The following is a 21976-nucleotide window of genomic DNA, read 5'->3' as shown; positions in this document are numbered from 1 at the left end:
AAAAATTCTTATTTTTTTGCAGTTACGCCACTTTAATGTTCAAGCTCATCAAACGAATAGGAAGATTACATAAAGATAACCCAATAAATTGTTGATGATTTTATTTGTCGGTAAAAAAAAAAAATGGCACCCTTGCTAAATCCTTATGACAGTGTCTATTCACATTTTTTGGAAAACTGTTTTCATTTTCACTGACCACACCCAGGCCTGATTATTTCTAGAGCTGTTCAATCAAACAATCACTTAAAGGGGAAGTCAACCCGAAAATTTCCTTGACAATCATATGATCTATGTGCCTCCACTAGTCTAAAGACAGCATTCTGATCAATATTACGTTTGTGGAATATGAGTTAAGCAGCAAAATCCACCGGTTTTTAATCCACCACAGGGTGGCCATGTTTCCACTTTCTGTCGACAGAAAATGACTTCACAGTTGATCTGGGCTCAGGTAAGTACCAATTACGGCTCACCCATTTGCTGAAGCTAAGCAACTGTGATATCATGTTCAGTCTACAGAAAGTGGCAAAATGGCCACCACCTGAGATGGACAAAAATGGGTGGATTTTACTGTTTTGCTAGTATTTCACAAATGTAATATTAGTCAGAATGTTGTTTTTATACCAGTGGGGCTAAATAAAACACAATAAGAATTTTGGTGGGTTCACTTCCACTTTAGATAGAACCTGTCCAATAATATGAAGTCTGCCAAAAGATCTCAAAAAGCTGAACCAAAGTTCAGACTTGAATGTGACTGAAATGCTGTGGCATCTTTTTTAGAAGGCCGTTCATGCTCGAAAACCTTCCTACGTGGCTGAATGAAAGCAGGAAGAGTGGGCCAGAAATATCTCTGCAGGTCATGTCATTTCTACAAACTAACGATTTAAATATTGTTAAATAAAGATGTTATGTGTTGTGTTTACTATTTTACTTTGTTAACTTTTTTGTTTAGCGCTTTGTTACAGCTGCATTTGTTGTGAAAGCACTATATAAAATCAGGATGTATTGTATTGTAAATTAACATCCTTCCCATTTGCATTTTCAACACCACTTATCCTGAACAGGGTCGCGGGGTTGCTTGAGCCTATCCCAGCTGACTTTGGGCGGAAGACCGACTACACCCTGAACTGGTCAGTTGCAGGGCACATAGAGACAAACAACCATTCACACCCACATCTACAGTGTCTCTGAATGGGAACCGATCTTACGCTGCACGCACATCAGTCAAACGAGCGTACCACTACGCCATCAGTGACTTCAAACAAAAGTTAACGTGGAATAAAAAACAAAAATCCAAAACTAATAAAACCCTGCCGCAGACATCTAAACGGCTCATTGCCAACTATAGAAACAACTTGATTTTGGTTCTAAAAAAAAGTAAGAATTTAACAAGAGGGCAAATACTTTTACACGGCACTGTATCGACCTAGTTACACTAAATGATGAATACATTATCAAGATTACAATAACGCGCCCATTCGTGTCATGTTCCAGACTTTGTTTTGTACTTCTTTGGTCACGTCTCAGCAGGGTTCTCAAGTCTGTTGTAGGACTTCTAAACCCTAAACATCATCTTGTACCATTCAAGTGTGTCACCTGCACCGTCGTTACGGAATACAGTATTCACATCATTAGGCTTTGGTGGAGCTCTCCTCGCAGCATAAAAACAAGTGTGTTCAGCATGTGGAGTCGCTGTCAGTGCTGCTGTACCCATTGACAAAGTGGTGCTCTTCTCCCGTGTCACCCACAAACACTTCACCTGAAAAACAAAGCAGTATCATGTGGAGGAGGTACTCAGTTCAGATGGATGAAGGACACAAACAGGCACAGACATTCTCAGCACTGTTAAATCACAAATAGAGCAAAAACTGACCTTCACATCATATTTTAATGGGAGTATTTGTAGCTATACGGCCCTCTGCCCACCGGGATCAATCATTGCCAACAGTCTCTCACAATATCTACCCTCTCTTTGTGGCAATGTGCTTTTTCCTTGACAGTCATGCTTTTGTGGCGCAATAAAAACGATGCTGTACATAAGATTGTAAGTACAGCCTGAAAATCCGATACACATACAATTCAATATATAAAATGGCACTGTTGCGCCTTTGGTCATAAGCAAAACCATGCAAACATGAACGCGCTCATTTCGTTGTTTGTTAGCAGGAATTTAAGTCACAAGTCACCTTTTGGAAAAAGTTGCTGAAAGGGGTCACAAAAGTACCAAGTCTTCAACAGTGACTGTGTTTTCAGAATTAATATGCTGTTCGTGCAAGGAGTGCATGTTTGTGGGGACACACTTTCAACTATGCTAAGCAACTCCTCTTGCCGCCCCCAAAAATCTCATGCTGATCAAGCAAACCTGAATTGATAAAATCCATAAATCCTGTTAAGGAGTGTTATTAAGGATCTTACTATGAGTTGACATGGTGTCGTCCTCCTCCAGATGTTCATAGTTGTAATTCACAAAAATGTTCTGTGGAAACAAACATTATGTACATAGATGCAGCTGAAGCCGAAATGTTGACTGGATGGAAATGCAGGAAGTTGAAATCAGTCAATACCTTGCTCCTCAGAAGCGTAGGCCAGTAGCCAGGCTCTTTTTTGACCAGTGTGAGGACGGGCTCGTTGTACTTCAGCTCCCAGCAGCAGCGCTCAGCCAACACGGCCGCGTGAAGATCCAGATCCACTCCATAGCGGCAACCATTCACAATGCCACTGAAAACACACACGCACGCGCATACACACACACTGCAAATATGCCCATTTTCTGATTTTTAATCAGCCAGTATACGTAGCTTTTGTGTTAGGGCCAAAGCTATTATATAAACATTGCTTTTGCACCAAGTTTTAGCATTTTGAGGACAAGAAACAATGTTGAAAGGTGGGCAGTCATTTAATTTTATCAGGCTAGTTTTGTGTCATGGCTAAAAGGGTCTTTTCTGCCATCTAGTGGCATTTATTGGCAATTACAACCCTTTGTGGGTACAGTGAAACCCCTCTACAACGAAATCACGTTTGCAGCAAGACGTTTTTCACAACAGGGGGTTTTCACTGTAGCAAATTTGATCTCAGATGTGAGCACACACACACACACAAACATGTGTATACGCACACACAAACGTATGTGTACTCTATTTTTATTCCAATAGTGCACAAGTATGAGCACACACTTATTTGACACTTCATATTGTCAGTGTAGAAAGAAAAAAAGGGAAAGAAATTGCGAAATTTACGATCAGCATTCACTTTCATTTACATCAATTTCTTGGATAATGTCTTTATATTTTGCTTGCTCCGGCGGAAAAAATCGTTGGCACCGCTCTACCCACTCTTGAGGACTTGCACACTGCAAGAATCAAGACAAGGGCACGGAAAATCCTCCTGGATCCCCCGCACCCTGCCCACCACCTTTTCCAGCTACTCCCCTCAGGCAGACGCTACAGATCCATGCGCACCAAATCCAGTAGACACTTAAACAGCTTCTTCCCTCTAGCCATTAACTCCTTAAACAGTCACTGACGTAGTCACTCTTCTTGTACTACAAATACTGCTACTGGTTACTCTAAAATGGTTCAATGATTTGTTGTTTACGATGATACTAATGCAGCGTGTTATACCGGAGACAAATTCCTTGTGTGTTCTACATACTTGGCCAATAAAGATGATTCTGATTCTTACATTTTGATCACTTTTACCCTCTCTTCCAGCATCGGAGCTCTTCTTGTCTTAGCTGCTTGACATCCAAAGGTCCGTTTTGCAGCCATTTTAGCAATGCAACGTCCATCCTCGTCTGAATCTAATAATAACAAATACTTCCTGGCATGCAATGAACTTTTAAGCCAGCCACGGGACGCTTCGTAGTCCTCGATGGCCATAGTTAGCTCTCGAAGGCCAAAAACCTTACGCTAACTGGAGCGCTAATGCGAGAGAAGCGCTCCAGTTAGTGTAAGGTTTTTAGCCTGCAAGAGCTAACTATGGCCATCGAGGACTACGAAGCGTCCCGTGGGTGTTTTTAGCATGATAACAAGTAAAGCATTTGAGGAAACATTCGTTTATTTGAATGTACTCTGAGCAGCTAATCGGATGCTACGGATCTAGCTTCAGTATCTACACACACAGACAGTGAGGTCCCTCTTGGCCAATCGGAGGCCAGGATGATGCTCGGTAAGCCAATGGCAGAGCAGCTATGAGTATGTTGAGTCCAGGAAACTCGCAGCTGTGACTGAAATAAACATCGTTCACTATGTAAACCAGTGTGGTGGTCGCTGTTGGATAAGACTTCATTATAGTGAATGTCTTCGTGAGGCTGGACCAGAGAAAATGATTTCGTATTACGCAACGGGGGTTTTCGTCGTATGGGGGGCAGGAGAATGGGAATTATGTTAATGCATGAAGATTTGTTCACATAAGGGGGTATTTTCGCCCATGTAGGTTTCGTTCTAGAGGAGTTTCACTGTACAGTAATTGGCTTTTTGAGCTGGTGTCAATTACTCAGTTAGGCTTTTCATTTCCCATAATATATTTGTGTCCATGCAGTTTTCATGGTCATCCTCAGTTTCTTAAAAAATGCTCAGAAAGACACTAACATGAAAGCATTCGTATTTGCCATTTAAAAATATGATACACAAAGGTTTTTCCAAGGCTATTTTTGACCAATAGTTTTTTTTCTTTATTTTTCACTTCTAAAAACCCCCCAAGAAAAACAGGATAAAAAAGAAGAAAAAAAGTGGGTGGCTACAGCAGGAAACTGGGTCCCAGTGTGACAACAGTTGAGAACTACTGTTTTATTCCACACTTGAGAAAAACAAAGGTTTACAATCAAGACAAACTAAATGTGACATCAAACATTCTTAAGATGGCACATTAACAAAGTATGTTATGTGGTCAATTTAAAATTAAAAAATAATGTGTCTTTAGCTCACTGCCAGCGACATGTAGTGACATTCATTTTGTATTTTACTGTATGTGCCGTTTAATAAACCACGACTCTATCAAAATATTAAAAAAAAAATCAACCAAGCAACAGTGTGTATAAAAAAATAATTTAAAAAAACGTAAATTGGGCCACTCGTAAGTCAAGGTGCTACTGTAGCACAAAAATACAGCAGGTTTGAATAATGATCTGAATCCAATAATCCTGCAGACTGACTCCAAAATCAGGTGAAAATTATTAGAGAACAAGCATGCGTGCACCAACCTGGTGTTGGTATGATCGCTCCTTCAGACAAAGTAAGCCTTGCTAAACATGTATCCACTGCCTCCAGTGAACAGAACTCTGGCCAAAAGGCTCCAGTGGTCATCGAATGCAGAGTGAAACGCGTAAGCAACGAGCGGAAGCGACGCCGTTCTGACAGACCTGTACACAGCGCGGTCGGTGTGGAAGTCGCAGCGCTGATTTTGTGGGTCCCTCAGCTTCAGAGTGATGCTCAATGATGTGGATGTCTGATACCAGCGGACCTGAGGGTGCAGACTGACACACATCGGCGTCAAAGTTCCACACTTTAAGTCTTGGTAACAAGTCTAGACACTAGCGCAGTGGTTCTCAAATGATGTGACAATCCCCCTCCCTCAGCAAGTTTAATTCATCCATCCAATGATCAGGCTTCTAACCCAATTTTCAACTATGACAAATTTCCAGACGCAAACTTCAATTTTACATAAAACCACTGTACTTTGTCATTTGTACGAGCATACCTCTTGGTCATTTGACCGTCTCCATGGCACAGCTCATTGTTCTTTTGGTCGTCACCAGCAGTAACATCTAAACACATCACAAGCGAACATGAAACTACTATTTGAGCTGGATCATAAGCTTTGGTTTAGCCTGCTGCGAGATTCAAAATGTCAAGATGGAAGACTTTTTACCATCTTTGTCGTTAAGATGAGCCATCTGGTTGGTTGTTGTGTCAGGACCCGTTTCATTTCTGCTGCAAAGTGAAATACAATCCTGTTACTCCCTTTTTGAACAACAAACAGGTGGTCATAGACCCCCAAAAGAATAAAGGCAACCTGATATCTGAAGAAGTTTGGACGTTTGTCTTTTTGTCTGCTTCATGGAGAAGAGGAAGTGGCTTGAGTTCCGATGCATCAAACTCCTCGACTCCTTCATCAGATGTATTCTTCATGTGTAAACTGTTGCTCATCTGCAAGGACTTGGGCTTGACTGGAGGGTCACCGTTTTGATTCCCACTGTGGACAATAACAAAAAGTGGTACCTAATTGTTGGAGAAATGAGAGTCTGCTCGCTGGCTATTGTCGAGGTGCCCTTGAAAAAGACATCGCCCCACCACGACATCTGAAGTTGGACAACACATAGGAAGATTTAAAACAAATAAATTAAAAATATGTTATTTCTAGGATTCCTACCCATTTCGAATTTCAAAATAATTCCTAACTTTTTTTTCCAGACACTAATTTCTGGACTTCCAAGGTCCTAAATTTCTTCTTTTTGGGTGGTAGCCCTGTAACATGTTGTGGGGGGCTTGCCAAAACCATCACTGGCCCTGTATATTTATCATCTTCTAATACAATAAATGTTCATTACTATTTCATATTTAGCATCTTTATACTGTTTTATATAAGCCTTTAAGAAAACATTTCTTGTATTGTCAATGGGTTACTTGTAGTTATTTGTCCCAGTGTGGGACAAATAGATTTTATTCTAAGATTAAGATATCCTTTAACAGAATGTTAGACATGTAACATTTTCTGGGCTTTATATCTTGTTCAAGCCACTTCTGCTGGGAAGTATTAACCGGAAACACACAAAAAATGTGTGCAACACAGTAAAAATATCATGGATGAGTGATTGATTAATTGGAGTGGATGAAAATCTAAATATTGAATAAAATAGCAAGAACATGATGTTATTGTATAGCTTTATTAAATTTGTACTGGCTCAGTCAGGCCATCATCAGTGAAGTTTGGGTGATCCGACACAGTGGTATAGTGGCCTTGGCCACCGTTTAATGTGGAACCCTGCTTGGATGGGAAGTTGCAAAATCATCCTGGTTGCCTTCATGAGTATACCAAGCCTAAAATGATCAGGTGTGAATGTGAATGATTGTTTTTATACCGGAGACAAATTCCTTGTGTGTTCTACATACTTGGCCAATAAAGATGATTCTGATTCAGATTTTTCTTTGCGTGTACCTGTCGATCAGATCTGAATATACCACACCTGTTGCTCAAAGTCAGCTAAAATAAAATGACCTGAATGTGGATAAACATTGTAGAAAATGGAGAGATGGATTATGAGTCAAATAAAATAGCAGAATTGTATTATTACCCCCCCCCCCCTACCCCCCACAAATGTGATGTCGCCAATATCAGGCGCAGAGCAGTCCAGCAGGTTACTGGATCCCAATGTTCCTCAGGAGAGTTTGCTTACCCACATGCATGGTTGGTTGTTCCTTCCCAAGTGAGAAGCTTCAACTGGTCCAGATGATCTGGGTTTTGTTCTGCCATGCCCGTATTCAAAATGAGAGTGGGAACGTTGTACTCACTGATCACGGTCTTCATTCCGGCCACTCGACTCTCCAGAACCTCCAAGAAGCACAACAATCAAGATGGTTTTCAATGTGTCCAAGTTCCATCTAGCCAGTCAGAACATACCATAAAATCCAGAAAGACTGTGTTTCCCAGACTGAGGACGGCTCTGGCTCGGTGCTTAACACCCTGTATCTTCTTGCTGATGAGTCTGGTGACCTAAAGGTGTTCAAATATGGTTCCCAAGATTTTTTTTTCTTACTACAACCAGCGATGAACAGTTTGGTTAGTTCTTTGGCCAAAATAGAGAGTAGTTGGATGCTACAAGATGATTATTTACTCATAAATGATGGCTTATTCCTGCATGTGCAAATTGTCCTATGTTAAAGTGTTAACAAGTGAGAAGCAAAATAGATTACGACTTGGAAGAATTCCCCTTGAGGAGTTTGGAGATCCAACTCACAACTGTTGGGTACCTTGGGATGCCAGTCAGGCTCTGCGTCACCAGGCTTCACATGGCACAGGATCATCTCCACAGCTTGGCCAGGCAAAGAGTGTAATTGCTCAGGCAGTCGCAGGATCTGGTGGGATTTGACTTCTTCCTCTTTTCCGACGTCAATGAAACGAACGAGGACACTGAAAAATAGGTGGCCTTGGGTGTCGGGGACAGTCAGGACTTTTACCCTGTAGGAGCAGTAGGAACCATGCTTAGCATCACACGGACAATTCACAGAAAACACCCCCGATCCTCCCAGAATTATATCACTAAGTCATTCAAAAGCAAAGCTAAAAAGATGTGCTTTTAACCTCCAATTAAAAGCATCAGGTCTCTGCGGATCTGATGTCCTCTGGCAGGCTAATCCATAGCTGGGGACCAAAATGGCTGAATGCAGCCTCACCATGTGTTCTGGTCCTCACCCTAGGAATAATTACAAGGCCATGCCAGAGGATCTCAGGATCCATGAGTGTTGATATGATAAAAGCAGGTCAAATAAATAAGATGGCCCAAGACTGTTAAGACATTTAAACACAAATAAAAGCAACTTAAAATCAACCCTGAATCACATGGGGAGCCAATGGAGCGATTTAAAAACGCGTGTAATGTGTTGCCAACCTCTGGTTCTGGTCACCATTTGTGCAGTTGAGTTCTGAAGTAAGCTTGAAATACATTTTTTAGGAATACTGAGAGCAGGGCATTACAATAATCAAAGCAACAGGGAATAAAAGCATGCATCAGCACACCCGTATTAGTCGAAGAGAGGATAAATCCAATCTTTGTTAGTTTTAATATGAGCAATAAAACTACGGCCATGGTGCCCACGTTCTTCACACATTGTAAGGGTTTAAGATACTGTCGTGTTGGTAAAAGTTTCATCAGTATCACAAAGGTTTATCTTGTACGGTTTCTCTGTATTGAAATGTATTGCCTAGCGTGGGCCGGTCGAGAATCTCTCAATAAACGGAGCAACGGATGCAAGACCTGTGGAAATTGTAGTTGTCCTGCACAGCGTATAAGCCTCCTTGTAGCACCTCCTCAGGACAAGGCTTGCTGTCAGCATAGTAAGACATCATGTCAGCCACCATGCTGTCAAAGACATTGTCCTCCTTCTGGATTATACGACCATAGAAGACAGACGCAGTCTTGATGTGTAGAGGCAACACCTGCACAAAAATCACAGGCAAGTGCTGCACACAAATAATAGCCATGTGTACAGTAAATCCTTCGATATTCATGGTTTACCCAATATTAATTCATCTCGGGGGTTTTTTTGCTATGCGTGGTTTTTCACTATTCGCGGCAAGGCTTGGTCCCTCATACTCTACTAAAGCAGACTATTACTGTGGTCGGCCTGAGTTTTCTTCTTTGAAAAACAAATGTTGCTTTCTGTACTTGATCAGATACATCACACTAGCCGTTTTATAGTCAAAAGTATGAACACTTGGCAGCCCGATATGCCATAATGATCCCATCTGATATGAAAGGTCATTCCACTGATTGACAAGATAATCTTCCTATCATGACAGTGCCATTAGCAGCATGTCCGGCTATACTAACATATTAATACAGCCTAATGCACTAATTTTATGTTTTAGTCTTGAAACCAAGCATATAAAATGAACTATTAAGTCTGCCAAGTCTTCATGTCTCATCACGCCCAAGTCCAACTCCACGTCTTTTGAGTTGCTGTCAAACCACAAGTCATCAAAACTTGAGTCCCCATCTCTGGTAGGTGGCATAGTAACCTCTATGAGTCCAGAAGCAGGAAGTTTGGACTGATCCAGTTGAAAGATGAGCCTGTGGCGATCTGGACACATGGCACTGAACCTACACAGCAAAACACACACGCATATCCTACTCAAATTAAGTGGAGGCCATTTCATTTTGAGGAAATTTCAGAATGAACGTTAAACATACATTGTTGTGCTGGGCAGTACTGCGCTACACTTGCCTTAAGAGAGGCAGCAAAATTCCTTCAAAGCCGCCATAATTATATGCTCGTGAGTAATGTTGTACTCAAAGACTTTGAACATTTTGGTGTTTGATTGTAAATGTAATCTTTTGTTTGGGTGATACTGCCCCATGTGTGAGCAGTTTGAGGGTTTATACTTATCATATGCAGTTTATCCATGAATTTATACGACTGAGCTTCAAGCTATCAATACAATTATCCAGTCTTGTCACCTCTGACCAATGAAATTAGCGAACACTTCACAGTGGATGAATGAAGCTGCCCGAGCCCGCCCTCATACAAATATTCATCCATTATTTTAGGGAGTGTACACACGTGAGGGAGGAGTGGGCTGATTGAGAGTTAGAATGTTGAAGTTTGTGTTCATAGCGGTAAGCAGCTGTGTAAGAAGCAATTGAGAGGAAAAATAAGCATCTTGAGTTGAATTTAATGCAGGTGGGTCTGCAAAGGTAGTTTCGTGTATGTCTGGAATTTCTCGATTCGAAGATTTGTACAAAGCCTCAGCATCTGCATTTTCATCTTCATACTGTGTTGTCTGGTGGCTTTGAACCTGCACACTCCAAAGCTCTTCAGGTGGTGACAGAGTGGCCGCTTAGTCTTCTGCTCCTCTCGGGCCACATCGGCCGCCTCTGCGAAAGAGAGCAGCTCCGCAGGGAGCAGGGTGTGGCTTCGTCTGAGGTAGCGCACCAGCCCACCAACATGCTGTGCGTTCTTCTCCGAGACCAGCAGCAAGGATCTGCAGACTTGATGGATTTTCAACAAAGAGTCTTGGGAGGAAGGCTTGTAAGGAAAGTAGAGATGGAATTACAACTAGATCCGGTCAAGAACTAAGACACCGGGTCCTGGCCTTACAGAATCTGTGAGTTTTCTGAAGTTGCTGCTCATACAAAAGAGTCGGCTTCCAAAGATTTTGGGTGAACTTGGGAAGCCAAAGTGGACCACACAGGTGGCATCTGTCAGCCCCAAACATGTCAGGCACTCTGTGACAGTGACTAAAACAAAACAAAAGCAGCCCAAAAATTCACGGTTTAGTGCAAGTATCAGTATGATTTTTTAAAAACTAAATAATGAATAATCAAATAAAATACAAGTGGGATAATGTTATTGTAGTTATATTGTGCCTTTTGTGCTGGAAAATATATATTTAGCATCTCAACAAATATGATTATCTTCTCCAAAAATGCACTTTATTGTGGAGGTAGGGGCAAATGGGATTATTACTGCAAATGAGATCCTCTTTGGTCAACGGCTGACACTTGTTGGTTTACGTTCTTGACGGGACTGCACTTTGCCAATGATGATTACGCAGTGCAAGAAACAGTGCAAGTGCAAGAAACAACAACATTGATCTATCCACTCATACATGCCGAGACCATAAATATTTTCTAGGTAAATTTTGTGGATAATCCAAATTGTTGGTAAAAGAAAAGGGGACATTCTTAACTAGAAGATTTACTCTATGCTGATTAAAAAAAAATATATATATATGTATGTACAGGTATATATTTTTTAATTAATTTGCAGGTGTCTAAGCTAGACCGTGAAGATCTGCTGCTTGTTTGACTGCGAGTCAAAGCACTTGTGGACAGTTGAGGCCGATTTGAGAAATGTGCAAAAAGGACCAGATTTATCTTCATGTAAATGAACATTTCTGAGCTGTATGGTATGGAATCATCATTTTGTGGAAGACTATAACTATAAGACTATATGTAGAGGTTCCACCTGCTTTCCTTTGGTCTAAGACAATTTTTTCTCAGGGAGACAAATCTTATCCTTACCCGGAGGACGAGTGCCAAAGTGTGAGTGGGTGAAGTGTTGTGTTTTACCCAGAATGACTTGTGTCCCAGGGGCAACGCTTTTGGCCCACTCCTGGAGCACGGAGTCCAACGTGTGCATTAAATCCTCGTGAATCTTCAGACAGAATGCAGATTTACAGCTCACAGCCTTTTGGAAGAAAAGAAATGTTTTTCTAAAAATCATAAAAAAATATATTTTACACAAAAGTCCGTTGTTTTACTATCGCTCACTTATAAAGAAAGTCAAGACAATCTCCTGATACCAAACAGGTTTTGAAATGTTTGCCCACAGCATTATCAGAGGAAGGCGCCTCATAAATACTTTATATTTGTGGCTTAAAAGCACACAGCCGAGGTCTAAAGAGTCCAACGTGTGGATAATTCACTGCTTTCAACTGTATACATGGGCGACGTGTTTTGCAATTCTCAGCCAATCAGCGTCAACTTTTCAACCCTGACGGTGCTTTTGTAAACTAGGTTTGTAGATGGAGTACAAGTCAGTGAGGATGCACTGTGAAGTCAAGTAGTGGGAAACAAAGCTATCTGGATGGGAAAAAAACATCCTGAGAAATGTAAATCAATAAATTGTGCAGTGATACAACACAGACTTGTCGTTCAGACTCACTTTGTGGACATCTTCAACCTCCTCAGCGAAGTTGCAGATGATGATAGTCTTCTGGCCCGCCTCAGGGCTGAAATCCAACGCACTCAACAATGTGGAGATCTTGCCACTCTCCAAGGTCATGAAGACCAGCTGTAACAACATGACATCATCATCATCACAATCCCAGCTATAGGGTAAAAGTTCCTATGCAGTGACCTGCTGCACGTTTCCATACAGCGCCGCTTCTTCGGGAGCAGCTATAATGACAGAAGCGTAGGGCATGTGCTGAGCCACCAAAGCCTCCATGTGACTCGTCCACCGCTTGGCCACAGCGACTAGCTGCTGTGGACATGAGGACTTTTCCTGGCGGGAGATGACCTTCTGAAAGTGCAGCAAAATGCTCTCCATCTAAGAGGAGGAGGAAGGAATGATGCTTTAGGTGTCATTATCGATGAAATATTTTCCAGGAGACCTACACCTGTTGTCAAATACCAAAAGTTGAGTAATACAGTTTCAATTCTTAAATGCAATTTATTGCCGGGTATACATTCTACAAAACCAATTCTATTTGAAACAGTATCTGTCAATTATGGGTTAGACACTCACCAACAACAGGGGATAGACCATAAATACTGTGTGTATAATGCATATCTTTTTATATAGTTATATCCCTCGTACACTCAATAAAAATGATTAGGTCTGTCATTCTATTCAAACTTTCAATCGGGAGTAATCGCAAATTCGTTTAATATTTTGTATCTATTCTACATAGCGTGGTTGTAACCATTTCTAATATCCAACATCAAAATAGTGCAGAATTTATATTGGATTTTATATTTTTGCATTTAAAATGAAATATTTTGCAATGTTTTCGCTGATTTGTAATTTGTTGTGGTAATGTGATAATACTTATGCTTGTGACAGGAAATGACCATATTTTTTCCATCTCTTGGTGCAATTTCGCAGAAACTTTACACCACCACCAAGATGTTACCTGTTCTGGAGCAAGCGTGAAGAGCTGGTCAGCCTCATCCAACACAATGTGGCTCAAACGCAGGAACAGAAAGCAGTGACATGACAGCAGACGGACCAAGCTGAAGGGGGTGGTCACTAGTAGCAGGCCTGAACAAGAGAACGGAAGAAAGCTCAGGTAAAGGGCCATCATCTGTGCCAAGGCACTTGCACATTGCAGGGTAGGGCGCTGGACAGGCCAGGGGCAAAGGCGGTCAAGTGCATATTTTCCACGAGCTGCAAAGTGACCCACCTGGAAGCAGCTTTTTACAGTTGTTGGGACGTTATGGAGGCTGCAGCTACACAATATGTATTTGTTACCGTTTCACGCGCAAGCCCTGGGTTTGCTATGAGGAGAAGAAGGAGGAAGAGATGAACATGTTCTAGCAACTTACAATCTTTAGGAATCTTGACGCCTTTGGCCTCATCTTTGACACCACCGATCAGCACGCAGGTTGGATTGAGGCATCGGGTAACCTTTCTATCCTCTAGAAGCTCACACACCAGCTGGACCTTCTCCCAGCCGGGACACAGCACCACTGCTACTGGCTATAAGTGCACACAACACGAGCTGCTTATCTTAAATCTGCGAGGTGAGGTAATGTGTGATATTTGTGATGTGCACTCACGCCCGCTCTGGAAGAGGAGATGGTGAAGATAGTGCTGAGCAGCATGTGACTGAGCAAGGGTGCCAGGTAGCTTTGGGGCTGGTCGGCTGTGTGTGAGATGACCACGGTGTTGTTTCCTCGACCTACGGAGGGCCAACTAATACGATTCGTGGGAGACAGGCAGAACTGCTCCCGCGCCATTGTCTAGAGATAAAGCAGAAACAAAAAAATTGCCCCCGAAAACATTTGGACTTTTTGAGACTTCTACGTCTCCAGGTGCTTTTTTTTTTGTTTTTTTTATTATTCTTGAAAACCCTGATCTATACATTGTTCCCTTGCCTGGTTGCTACTGTTTACTCAGTTACTGGCTAGAAAAATGTGGTCGCAAAATGAGCGTTCAGGATTCATACAAGGTCGAAAACGTCCGCCAGACTTTCTGCAACAGTTTTGTTTTGTTCCGTTCTGTTCTTGTCGCAAAGAAATTTTGAAAGTCCTCTTGCAACAAGACAAGTACGGACAAATGTCAGGCGACCATTTACGACCTTGACGACAATGTAACATTCGCTCCTTCACACTCTCAAATATTCGCCGCTCTGTGAGATAGGACTTTAAGGGGCAATAATTTATTCACCAGCTTTCCAGTAATTACAATGCACTTACATTGGGCTTTAGCTACACCAAGGGTGTCCGAACCTGGTCCTCGAGGGCCGCTGTCCTGCCTGTTGTAGATATCTCCCTCGTCCAACACACCTGAAACTAATGATCTGGATCATTTTTAAGCAGAGCTTGCTGTTGAGCTGATCGTTTGAATCAGGTGTGTTGGAGTTGGGAAAACACACAAGACAGCGGCCCTCAAAGACCGAAGTTGAACATGCCTGATCTACACCATATAGTGCCCAAAGCTCTTTGCAAGATGGCTATGCACAAAGATATGAAAGATAGCTACTGTTTGACAACATTCATTAAAATATGACAACTATATCATATATGGTACAAATTGAAGTTCATGTCTGGAAATTGGTTTGGGATTGTTTTGACCAATAACGGCCCCAGTTTCAAAGAATTGACATTTTCCATCAATTATGCAAAGGTATTTGCATCTAAATTATCAGCAGTAGCTCCATTAACAATAATGGTAGGTAATTGCCTACCCTGCGAAGGGTCTCAGTGATGGGGGCATCATCCAGGCTTGAGCACAGCTCCATCGGGTCAGCGGAGTGCACCAGAATCCCTTCCGTCTTGGGAACACTGGGAAGCATCTGACAAAAAAAAAAAAGATCAGTATCACCTTTCTTATCTTGATAATGGCTTCCTCTAAAAAGGTAGAGTCCCATGGACTTGAAGCAGATAACATGACTCAGGAAATAAAAGCAGGCTCACTGGATTATCTTCATCAACATCGTCATCTGACTGGACTTTCAAAGGCTGTGGATTCAACCACTCCAAAAGTCTCCAAGCAGCAACGAGAAAGGAAAGGAGTCAGATTAAATACAGTGTGGCACTCTGCAGTCACGGAGCAACGCAATGCTCTGGCTGTCAGTCAAATAAGGCTTATAACAATTACACAACATTTCACAATTGAACACCTTGTGCACGCCGAGTTATCATCGGTCCTCTTCTTCACATCCGACTGGGCGGGAGACAGACTGAAACGCACACAACACTGTCAGGCTGATTTGTCACATCTTATGTGGCCGTATTTTCCATTTTAGATGAGATATTATCAAGTTGTGGTAGTCTGGAGACTCCCCTACATATGATTTATTTATTTATTTAATAAAACACACACACACACACACACACACTTTTAAAAAAAAAGTTTTTTTGCTGTTTCACGGTTGCTGGAGTATCAGAGTAGTGCCGAGCATTCCGCTTACACTTCCTGTCCTGTGCTGGATGAACTTGAAGAATGTTGAGGTGAATACTTAATCAGCTCCTCAGGTTGACTCACCTGTAATGTGCACATATGACCGTAATTGCCGTTGTCTTACTTTTAATTATGCTTTACATAAAACTCACATTTGTCTCTGCCTCCTTAAATCTGCTTGCCGGATTGGGGAACCTTGTGAACCTGTGGAGACATCAACCACACAGTCATCCGTTGCGAGCCACTTGGACAACGGTGTGGCCATGATGTCATCACACACCTGAACAGATTGAGGTGAGACTTGAACGTGGCGGCCAAGAAGGAGACAGATTCCTTTGACGAGTCACTGAAACAACACACTGCCGTCACGACTCATCTTTTGTTTTCTCTTTACCTCATTCACGCTGATGCGCTTTCACCTCGCTGATTGGCTGCCTGGTAACGTTTGTCCATCTGTGGCCTTTGACCTGCTGGCTCCCTCACTCATTGGGCTCTGAAAAACAGCGGGCAAGGATGGATGCAAAGTGAATATAACAAGGACAACATGAAAACAACATGGATACAAAATAGAAACAAACTGGATGAAAATGACACGTCAATGGGGCACATTCACTAAAAAACACTGACCTGAGAGGGCGCTGTCATCCCATCACAGCCTCCAAGTCTAGCTTGCCTCATCACTGAGGGTCACATGACATTTGGTAAATGGCACGAACATTTCATTGATCAGTGGTTGTTGAACTTTTGAAAAGTAATACTTGGCTCTCCAATACCACCATCATGACCAACATCAAAATATAAGTGTAGTGTTTATCAAAAAGAGAGACAGACGTTTAATTCATAAAACCTATGTTTAATATGATGGTAAGCCACTGTAACATTAAGCATAGTTCGAATATTAACACTGCATTAAAATATAGGAACATAAATAAATCTACTTCATATATTTTGCTTTGTTTCACTCAGATGCATAATTTAAAAGTAGTAATTTTATCTTAATCAAAACATGCTATTCACCTGAAAGGAAAAAAAAACATTAAGGATTAGAAATAAATTAGTACATTATTACAAATTGGGTTATGTGTTTAATTGTCAAGTGTTGTCCTTGAGGACTTGTGGCAAATAGGTCATGTTGTTTTACTTCGAGTGCTGCTATGCCCAAGTTGATAAACGCAACACTGTTTACGTACTCGAGTGTGCAAATTGAGAGAAACTGTGAGGTCGGTGCTGTGCTCTTCGATGTCAACCACAGGCCTACAAAAACAGTTTTGGTTGTTATAAACTGGAGTTCACTGACTAATGCTGCCATAATCCATAGTAGACGCGACAATATGTGAGCGTAACGCAACAGGACATTGTGTTACATCAAACACACATGGTAGCCTGTGTGTGCTCATGTTAGCATCCAGACACGACTGTCCATGTGCCAGAAATGAAGTCGGGCATCAGCAATCACGTGCTTCCTTTTCAGATGTTTGTCCATCAACAGAAAATGAAAACGCCAAATTTTACACACACACACACACACACACAAAAAACAAACGACTTGTCAACTATTAAATTCATTGTCAACACTTTTGATCATAAATGTCGTTGTGAATAGTCAACTAATCTTTGTAGCCCTTTTGTTGTTTGGCAAATACTTTTGGTATGCTAAAGGTGGCCCACTGGTAATGCACCTTAAGTGTTTGTCAAATGCCCCGCCAAAAAGTTCACACAATAACAGAACAAGGGATTTGGATGAATGTGTTTTTACCTGGAGTTTCTAGTGTAAATGGAACTGGAGTGGCTGTGGCTTGTGCTGCGGGCTTCCTGGCAGGTCTGTTGAGGCTGTGGTGTGTAAATCTAAAATGGTGAACATTGAGCTGTTCCAGCTTGCTGCTGTCAGAACAGTCTTGGCTGTGAATGGCAAACTGCTTGGACACCAGATCATCATTCACACATATCTGAAAATAAAAAGAATGTTAAGACTCATGACATATTGAATGCATAAGCTCAATAGATGTACTTCCAGTCTTATACAGGACATTTTAGGGAAAAGTAACTTTTTCATGTGCTGTAAGCAAATAGCTGTATGTCTGGAGTGCCGACTGACCCATCAAGTGTGACATTAAACAATCAAGTCTATATTGTTACCAAACTACAGTGAATGAGGAAATTTGGAAACAAGAACTCTTAATTTGAGAAATATACATATGTAATATCTCCTTTAAAGCAGTGTGATTTCATGTTGACTATTTGGAAATTGGAAGGGAATAATTGTTCCCAAAAGGATGGTCGTAAAACACAGTATGGAGACATTCCATACATGAAATGTTTATATTCAAGCAAGGTGACCTTGACGCTCTTAATGCTCACGTAGAGCTCGATGGCGGTGGAGTTGGACTCGTCCTTCAGTAGAGTAGCCTCCGTCTGACTTGAAGCTTTGATACGAGGAAAAACGTGTGAGTGATGAACACTGAAAAGCATTGCGCATGTCATGAGGCTCACTCTTGAGAAGGTCACGTATGTAGGATGTGGCTGAGCTGTCCCAGTGGCTGGATGGCCTGCAAACAAAACACACGTCCATCACAAGCAAACTGTACTATGGAGTTCGAGATTATGAGCACTCTTACACCAGCTTGGCTTTCTCGAAAAAAGACACTTGGAGCGTCAGGGGCTTGACCCTCGCCAGATGGAACCTCCCCATCCGGAATGGCAGCTGGAGGAAGTCCTGCTTGGCATGTCGGATTCTCAAATGAGGATGAGAATACAACTTTAAATATCAACTGCCACAATCAGAAAAAAGTTGATTTAGCATTGTCAAAAACATGATACAATACCCATACAAAATATTCATGTATGGTGTAAGTATTAACTTTGTCCAATTGGAGTCATCTCACGCTCTACACTGAAATAACTGTGATTTTGAATGTGTAGGCTTTAAAAGGCACAGCAAACATGGTGAGTGATGTGAAAGTCATCGAATGAGAGGGTAGAGTTGGATGCAGTGATCAGCCAAATAAACTTAGCTAAAGATATTCAAGCTACCTTGAGATGTTTTTTTTTTTTGGTGTGTGAAATGATGACCAAACTTTGGATTTCTTTTCTGCAATCTTTGTTCTGGGTTCAGCACCACTGCAGCAACTTATTTCTAGCTGAAAATAAATGGACTTTGAATGCTTTCGTGATGGAATTATTCAAATTAGCCCTCACATAAAGCAGGCAGAGAACACACACACACACACACACTGTAGAGCAGGGGTCTCAAACCCAGTTCCTGGAAGGCCGCTATCCTTGTTTTCCAAGTCTCCCTGTTGCAACACACCTGATTCAAATGAACAGGTTCAATGTCAGGCTTCCGCAGAGCTTGCTGATGACCTGTTCATTTCAATCAGGTGTGTTGCAGCAGGGAGACTTGGAAAACATGCAGGACAGCGGTCCTCCAGGAACTGAGTTTGAGACCCCTGGTGTAGAGTATGGTCTTACTGGCTAAGGAGGACAACCAGAGATTCTCCATGGTCCAGCAGGTCACAACAAGCAAGAGACATATGCGAGTCAGAGACAATGGACTGTAGCCTGGCCCGGCACCATATCTTCATCTCGGACCAGTATGCCACATACACCTGAGCCGAACACACATCTATCCCATTAGAGAACACACACACCCAAGTCCATGAGACACAGCTGACTGAGCGAAGCTTACCTGTCCCTCCTCCAGGGAGGAGGGCGTCACCACACACTCGTCACTGATGACATCATCATAGAAATTGTGCATGTGTACAAACAGCTCGTTGTACTGATTCTTGCACACCGCCTCCATGTCACCGATGCTGTCCAGCTGGGCCCAGATGCATGAAGGGTCTACAAACTGCCATGTTGGAAATAGAGATTCTTATTATTATTATGCACACTTCCAGATGAGCAGCCAAAAACACCAACTCTTACTTCTGCTACAATTAATTTAATCATGCGACTAAATGATACCATTGATGTCACAATTAATCACTGTGACATACGATTGCTAATTTAATTAGAAGTACATATTGTTTCCTTATTCCATCTGAAATCCTGCAATAGCTCTATATCAAATACAGTAAACCACTTCCCAACCAACCGAGGCAGATGGTCACCCCACAGTCTCAGGTCTGTGAAAGGTTTTTTCGTTTAAGGGAGTTCTCTCATCTCTCCCTCCAGAATTCCTATACAGATCCGTTACACACTGTCGTAATTGTAATTTTTCTTAGCCTCCGTCACCCAGTTCTAGCTCAAGTAGGCAACTTTCTGTATGCTGTGAAGTTATGCTGGAATTTAATTTAAATACATGGAAGTCTCATTGTCTGCTCATATAGCCTGGACAGAATTCACGCTTCTACCAGGAAAAATTGAATGTTTACATAAAACATGTTCACAATCACTGCCAAGAACACCTCTGACATCATTTCAACAAAGAATAGATAACTGAACATGCGCCGAGTGGCACAATGATAGTGTTGCGTGGGGGAATTATTTTTGCATTTTCACATTAATGCAGCCTTGAGAGTAAATAAGTCAAAGGCTGACATAAGTCAACAGTCAACATAGACACGTTGTTATGAACGATTAGACATTTTAACCAACGTTAATTATTTGCACTCTATTTTTGCATTTTCACATTAAGGCAGTATTGAGAGTAAATTAGTCAAAGGCTGACATAAGTCAACATAGACACGTTGTTACTCAACTCAACTGTATTTATAGAGCACATTCAGACAGCCATCGCTGCATACAAAGTGCTGTACATGGAGCAGCTAACATACAACAGTAAAGCAACAAATCGTTACGATTTAAATAAATAGTTACGAAATTTTAGACATTTTAACCAACGTTAATTATTTGCACTCTATTCAATCTTTTATTTGAGAAATTACATCGAAGACAGAAATGTGGCAAGACATTCAAGTGACAATAATTAGTCCCCAGCTTACCTTCAAATTAATCAACTTGAACATCGTCTGTGGCCTCGAAAACACTGGCTTGGTCTGAGAATATGAAAAAATGCAATAAAATAAAGCGATATTCAGAGAACGAATGTTAAGTTACACTGGCAACCGGCGATGTACGATTTCACAAAATGGCCCTTAGCTAACAAGCCAACATTAGCCCGCGCCATTTCTCCCTTTAGAAAAGACAAACTCTACCACATTACTTCAACTTGATGTGATACACATTTACCGGTAATAATAAAAGCGTAGAAGCGACTCTATCATTACCTCTTTGATTCCAATCAATATGAAGCTGAATGGCAGCATACAAAAAATAATTGGACGGAAAAGAAACACCTGCTGCCAGTAAAGGACAATTAAGCGACCGGTAGTTGACCACTACACGCGCAATCTCTACCGGCGATGAATGTTGGCGTTAACTTCTGGGGAGAAAAACGCAAGACCTGCCAAATACGATTTCCTCGATTACAATGCTTAAAAATATTGTATTTGAAAACATAAGTGGTAATTGTACTCACACGCTGTACTTAGTAGAAGTTAGTGATAGGCCGAAATGTGCCGAGGCTCCGAAGCTTGTGTCGAGTAATCGAAGGGGCGTTTCCACGAAGCTTGTCATCGAAGCGCGCGTCATTTCGGCAAAACCCGGAAATGTTGACGTATGAACCCTCGCCGGCCGGCTGAATCGCTTCCATAGATGTCAAACTCAGGTCCTGGAGGGCCACTGTCCTGCATGTTTTCCAAGTCTCCCTGTTGCAACACAACTGATTCAAGTGGACAGGTTCAATGTCAGGCTTGCGCAGAGCTTGTTGATGATCTGATCATTTGAATGAGGTGTGTTGCAACAGGGAGACTTGGAAAACATGCAGAGCAGCGGCCCTCCAGGACCTGAGTTTGACACCTATGCTGTATGGGAACATTTTGATTTGATTGCTTCCAATAAGGTAAGAGAGAAAAACTACGTACTAATATACATGTGACAATGCTGATTTTCGCTTGTTCTTGTGTCTAACTTTTGTTATTTCACAGGTGAAGTGTCTGTTGTGTGCAAGGGAACTTGTATACAACAATAAAACCTCGTCTATGTTGAGGCATTATTGAGCCTTGCATGAGAGCAAGGAGAGCCATGAAACTGGGCCATACCTACCCTACACACACAAATTCAACAGG

The 21976-nt window shown here is 41.8% G+C and overlaps 1 protein-coding gene across 1 annotated transcript; it reads right to left on the bottom strand.

Annotated features, from left to right (window-relative positions):
• Positions 1-463: 463 nt before the first annotated feature.
• Positions 464-21712, bottom strand: tdrd12 (tudor domain containing 12). Its single transcript, XM_086109007.1, has 35 exons — positions 20792-21712; positions 19531-19695; positions 19314-19450; positions 18461-18577; positions 18336-18391; positions 18183-18268; positions 17602-17791; positions 16473-16525; positions 16265-16338; positions 16126-16191; positions 15998-16049; positions 15856-15929; positions 15565-15624; positions 15359-15428; positions 15130-15237; positions 14000-14182; positions 13766-13919; positions 13354-13481; positions 12576-12767; positions 12381-12509; positions 11786-11903; positions 10812-10951; positions 10510-10739; positions 9733-9814; positions 8969-9150; positions 7965-8172; positions 7615-7707; positions 7391-7545; positions 6010-6189; positions 5866-5927; positions 5695-5761; positions 5357-5470; positions 2562-2715; positions 2413-2473; positions 464-1756 (listed from the first exon to the last, which is right to left on the bottom strand). Exons 1-35 carry the CDS (start codon positions 20813-20815, stop codon positions 1674-1676), a joined length of 4047 nt encoding a protein of 1348 aa, XP_085965133.1. The 5' UTR covers positions 20816-21712; the 3' UTR covers positions 464-1673.
• Between the last annotated feature and the right edge of the window lie 264 nt (positions 21713-21976).

Source organism: Hippocampus guttulatus, chromosome 4 (genome assembly GCF_054856545.1).
Source record: "Hippocampus guttulatus isolate MCC_2025c chromosome 4, RoL_Hgut_1.0, whole genome shotgun sequence".
In the NCBI taxonomy this organism is placed as follows: Eukaryota; Metazoa; Chordata; class Actinopteri; order Syngnathiformes; family Syngnathidae; genus Hippocampus; species Hippocampus guttulatus.
The sequence above is the reverse complement of the archived record's forward strand: the minus strand, read 5'-3'. Positions and strand labels throughout refer to the sequence as shown.